The sequence below is a fragment of the Nuphar pumila genome, chromosome 6 (genome assembly GCF_984573655.1).
Source record: "Nuphar pumila chromosome 6, dmNupPumi1.hap1.1, whole genome shotgun sequence".
Taxonomy (NCBI): domain Eukaryota; kingdom Viridiplantae; phylum Streptophyta; class Magnoliopsida; order Nymphaeales; family Nymphaeaceae; genus Nuphar; species Nuphar pumila.
Genome location: NC_143254.1, coordinates 132,280,366 through 132,285,356, shown reverse-complemented (window position 1 = coordinate 132,285,356; position 4,991 = coordinate 132,280,366). Strand labels below are relative to the sequence as shown.

The window sequence follows — 4,991 nt, the reverse complement described above, 5'->3', positions numbered from 1 at the left end:
TATGTGCCAAAAAATTGATGCATATAACCGTTGATTTTTGGATCACCCGAAAAATATGTATACAGGTTGGATTCAGGTGATCCAAAAACAGCTCCCACTAAATAAAACTTGTAGATCACATCGATGGTGTTAGATGCGAGAAAAAAAAGGGGCCCTGCCACTTTGCTAAGTTTATTGCACATACAATCAACTGCAGTATATATATATATATATATATATATATATATATATATATATATATATATATATATATATGGGATCTATTGGCGCTAGGACCCTATAAAAATTGAAAATTGGATAATTTCAGTTTTTTTGCCTAATCTTAACTTGTAGATGTATTTGTCAATGCTTATTTACTAAGAGACTGTTTTGTATTCATTTGATTTAGTAAAAAAAAAATATTTTTATTAAGTTTTTATGTTTGTTGATTTTTCACCTCTAAGAAAACGCATTTAAGCCTAAAAATACCTAACTTAATGCCTATTTCTCAGCAAATAACTTCTGCAACTATGATTTTCTGCAGGTTCCTAATGAAAATGGGTTTTGAGGAACACATTCCTAGTGGGCACATACATGCCAAGGATCTGCAATCCAAGGCTTAACACGTGTATATGTTTTCAAGCAATGAAAATCCTGCACTGAATGAACTGAACAGAGCACTCTCGGGCTTAACTCGTTTACCACAGGATAGCTCGGGCTTCAGCTGCTTATGTCTAGCCGAGTTGAGCCGAGCCAAACGCCCTTTGTTTGTGCATGGCTCATTTAGATTAACGAGTTAGCCATGGCTCGGCTCACTGGCTAGCTACTCAACCCGATCATGGCCGAGTCCGAGAAGAGTAGAACCCAGCCAAGCCAAGTCAAGCCATGATCTGCTTGGTTCGTTTCCCAGCCCTGACCACCACCGCTTTTCAAAGTCATTCATTTAGAATATTAAAACACATATCAGAAAAAGAAGAGTATTCTTGACTTCGAAAAAAAGAGAGTATTTTTTCTTTTCTTTTTTTCATTTTTTGAGAGAACACAAAGAAGGTTCTTGTACAAGAAAATCAAAACGGTAAGCAAAGCCATACATACAAAGAAATACAAGAAAAAGGAGTTCACAAGCATGATGCCCCAATTCCAAACAGGGGAATTCGGGGGGAACTCACTGCCACATTTTGTACCGAGACAATTCTCAACCAAATAGCAGGGAATTGGAGGGGGAACTGCCAATTCCCTCCCGCAGCAGGCAAATCACACATCTTTTGCCTCTTCTTCTCCAGTCGTCAATTTCAATTCACCGACGTGATTCAAATTCCAATTCCCTCCCTCCAATTTCCCAAACGGGGCAATTGAACTACGGAGACCCCACAAAATTTTCACCAACTTTCTCCAATGTCACCGAACATCCAGGAATCCAAACGCGGCATTTTAGGCATACGAAATAGCCATTGATCTCTGCGAGCGGAACTTCGTCATCCCGTAATAGAGGGCCCTCCGGTTCGCCGCCAGCTGCGGCTTCGCACGTGTGAGATCCATTCTCTTCTCTCTCCTCCTCCTCCCGGTGGAACCTCGCACGTGCCGCCTCCTGTACTCGGCGTTGTTGCCGCTCGGTTCTTCCACGTCCTCCGAGAACCTCACCTTCTTTTTCTTACCTTTGAGATGGAAATAACAAGAAGAAGTCAGCAGATATTTTCCCCAAAAGCTTTAGTTTTTATGCTTTCTTAAGAAAAGAAGAGAGAAATGTTTTTCCTTGGTAAAACCAAAGGAGCAGCAAACATGAGACTCGAAGAAGACCACCACGATGTCATACCAAAATCAGAAAACAAAAGCAGGGCCACAGTAACTAACATTATAAGGGAATTGTTAATTTGCTACTGTTTAATTATGTTAGCAATTTTTTGCTGCAGGGAAAAAATAATACCACATGGTTTTTAATATTTGTTCACTGCAGAGTGCAAACTCAGATTTAGATGAATAAAAAACCCTTTAATCAAAAAAAAATTTTGAGAAGAAAAAAAAAGAGCCTTTAATCATTACCTAAAATAGGAAAACAAAGTAGAAATATGGGACCCCCACCCGGTCACAGCCTCTGCAAGCTAAGCTTTCTCCGCCACACAAGTTCATTTACCATTTACCCCCAACATCACTATTTCCACCCGAAAGAGACCAAAAGTCACCACAAAAAACAAAGCACACAAGCGCCCGTACAATTATTGATCAAATTGGCGGTAGTTGAAAACTTGAAACAAATCCAAGCAGAGAAACAAAAACACAAAAAAAAAAAAAATTATGCAACAGAAAAATTAAGAAAAAAAAAACACGATTTTTCATGAACCATCCAAAGGGTACCTGAGCTTGAGGAGGCTTTTACGAGCGTGGGCAGTTCCTCCAGCGCGTCCTCCTGGACAGAAAGCTCGCAAGAAAGAGACTTGAGCGAGTAGATGACCTGCAGGGAAGCAGCAGGAGGAGTGTCCCTCTTGGTGACCCCGCCACCGCCAAGAAGCCGCCTGCGGTACAAAGCCATGAGAAGCAGACTGCAACCGGAGATGGCCACGGCAGCGATCACCCGCATTCCCCAGCAACTCATCAAATCAACTCCGGCAGAGACAGAAGCCTCTTGAATCCATGACGACCCACCGAATGGGAAGGGGGTTGAAGAAGAGAGATGAACTAGTCGGTTCGTGAGAGGTCTACAGGGAACACCTACCGCTGCTGCGTGGGGCTTCCATGCGTCTTCTCTAAACTGTCATCTTCCATCGTCGTCCCCAGCCGCGAGCAACCACCAGCATTAAACGACAACCAAAAGAAGACGCCTTCCCTCATAAAGAAAAAATAAAATATAAAGAATTTTTTTTTTTTGCTTTTTCGTTAAATGACATTTCTGCCCTCAATGCAAATTAAAGAGGGTTGGTGGTGACAGTTAGGACTTGGAACGTGGGAGGTGTCACAAGGACACGGCTCAAAAGATACGAGACACATGATTTGCTGTGCGTTTTTTCTATTAAGAATAGTATAAAGGGGAAACGATACGAAGGCATGTTGAAGTGTCCCTGTGACATAGCTTGGGAGTGTAAGTCCTGAGGCTTATCGACTGGTCTGGATCCGGGTTTACCAAAAACGCTATAAGAGAATGGAAAACACGTTTTCTGAAAAAACTTTTTCAAAATGGAAAACACCCTTTTCTGAAAGGTGTAAGAGACACCGAAAAAGTTATGGGAAATGTGTTTTCCAAGGGTTTCCCTTTTGTGGATATATGTTGATCATGTCGGCAAGTTTTTTCTTCTTGTGAAACGCTTCCTATTGGTTTCCTAATTATTTTTCAATTCATTTTTAGTTTCCCCGTTTCACATGCACCTGAAAGACTTCGTGGATCCTAGCAGACCTAATAAAAGGCAAAATTAGATCAGGGTACGAAGGTAGATAACGCGTAACAGATCCCGTGAAATATATATATATTAAAAAAATGCATATTAGTTTAAAAGAACTTTAAAGAGGCTTAGTATGGTTCTTAAGCTTGATTTATTCAGGTCGTAAAGACTTCACACCTGGCTAGATCGATCAACTTAAAGCATTCGAACAACGCGAGTTCGAAACCCGAGGTCCATGTTCCTTTTAGCAAGGCCGAAGCCAATAGAAAACTGTTCTTGGTAAGCCGGAGGAAGTACTCATGGAGTTTTTATATGTCAGACACTAAATAGGACAACAGTTAACGTGGTAAGCCAATGATGTTAAAATCGGTTCATTTTTTAAAAATAATGAAACAAATCGAATCGATCTTTAATTGGCTCTATTTTTACCATCAGATGACACGTGTTATTAGAAAATAATGAATGTTAAAAAATGTTTTAAAAAAATTAACCCCCTTAAAAATATTAAAAAATAAATTGAATTGCACCTTTTTTAATCAATTCAGGCTGATTTTGACAACGTTGCTCTTGATCCATAACGAAACACCTAAATTATACCAGTGGTGTCTAGGGGTGTCAATGGGTCGGGTTTTTTCCCATTAATCAATTCAGGCTGATTCAGATTGATATCCATATAAGGTAATTTTCCCATTAAGTAATTACTATTGCCATAATTACTTACTATTGGGAGAGGGAATATCACAATCTAATGGGAGGGATATACTGTTCCTAACCAATATAATATAAGAAGACTTGTTAAATTTCGTGGGCTCCACCACACTGCCCCTTTTTGGAAAAGGACTCTATCGTTATCCATAATGAACTTTTAACGTGTTAGCTGGTTTTGGTAAATCCCAAGGTACCGTTTGGATGACACTTGGGTGGAAACCCAATTAACATGCAGGCTGGCTACCGGATCCTGTTAAACGCTGGATGAGATTGTTAATCTCACTTATAGTGACAAATATAGCGAGATTTAAGAAAATCTTGCGATAATATTATGAGAAATTGTCTGAAAGTTTAAAACAGTACGTAATTTCTCGTGAGATTTTCAAAATATCGTGAGATTTATGAAAAAACATAAATACCATTATTTAAATATGATATTTAGGTTTTAAACAGTTATTTATTGTAAAAAATCATATATTTTTATTTTTAAATAGTTTTTATTAATATTTTCTATAAAAAACAAATTTTTTATATTTTTAATTATTTTTTATTGCCAAGATTTTACCGAAAAAAAAGTGAGATTTATGAAAAAATTTCAATTCACGAGTTTTTGAAAACGCTTGTCACTATGATCTCACCTAGCGTTTGACAGGATAAAATCACTACCCTCATGAGGTTGTAAACTAGGTTTATCGGTTGTGGGTGTTTTTACCTCCCTCCCCAATGTTGTCCACCACACACTCATTTACCGCATTTCGGCCTGCTACTGGCCGAAAAGTGGCTGGTCAAAAATGGTTGGAAATGGTTTTTTTTTTTTTTTTTGAAAAAATGGTTCGATCGACCATTTCACGGCCATCCACCTGTTGGGAAGTGGCCAACTGTTTTCTTCTTTCTTTTATTTTTGCTAGAAAAATGGTTGGCTAGCCATTTCCC

At 38.8% G+C, this 4,991-nt stretch overlaps 1 protein-coding gene across 1 annotated transcript; it reads right to left on the bottom strand.

The window, feature by feature from the left end:
* Nucleotides 1-943: 943 nt before the first annotated feature.
* On the bottom strand, nucleotides 944-2,784 carry LOC149836290 (uncharacterized). Its single transcript, XM_090009114.1, has 2 exons — nucleotides 2,332-2,784; nucleotides 944-1,634 (listed from the first exon to the last, which is right to left on the bottom strand). Exons 1-2 carry the CDS (start codon nucleotides 2,567-2,569, stop codon nucleotides 1,411-1,413), a joined length of 462 nt encoding a protein of 153 aa, XP_089865240.1. The 5' UTR covers nucleotides 2,570-2,784; the 3' UTR covers nucleotides 944-1,410.
* Between the last annotated feature and the right edge of the window lie 2,207 nt (nucleotides 2,785-4,991).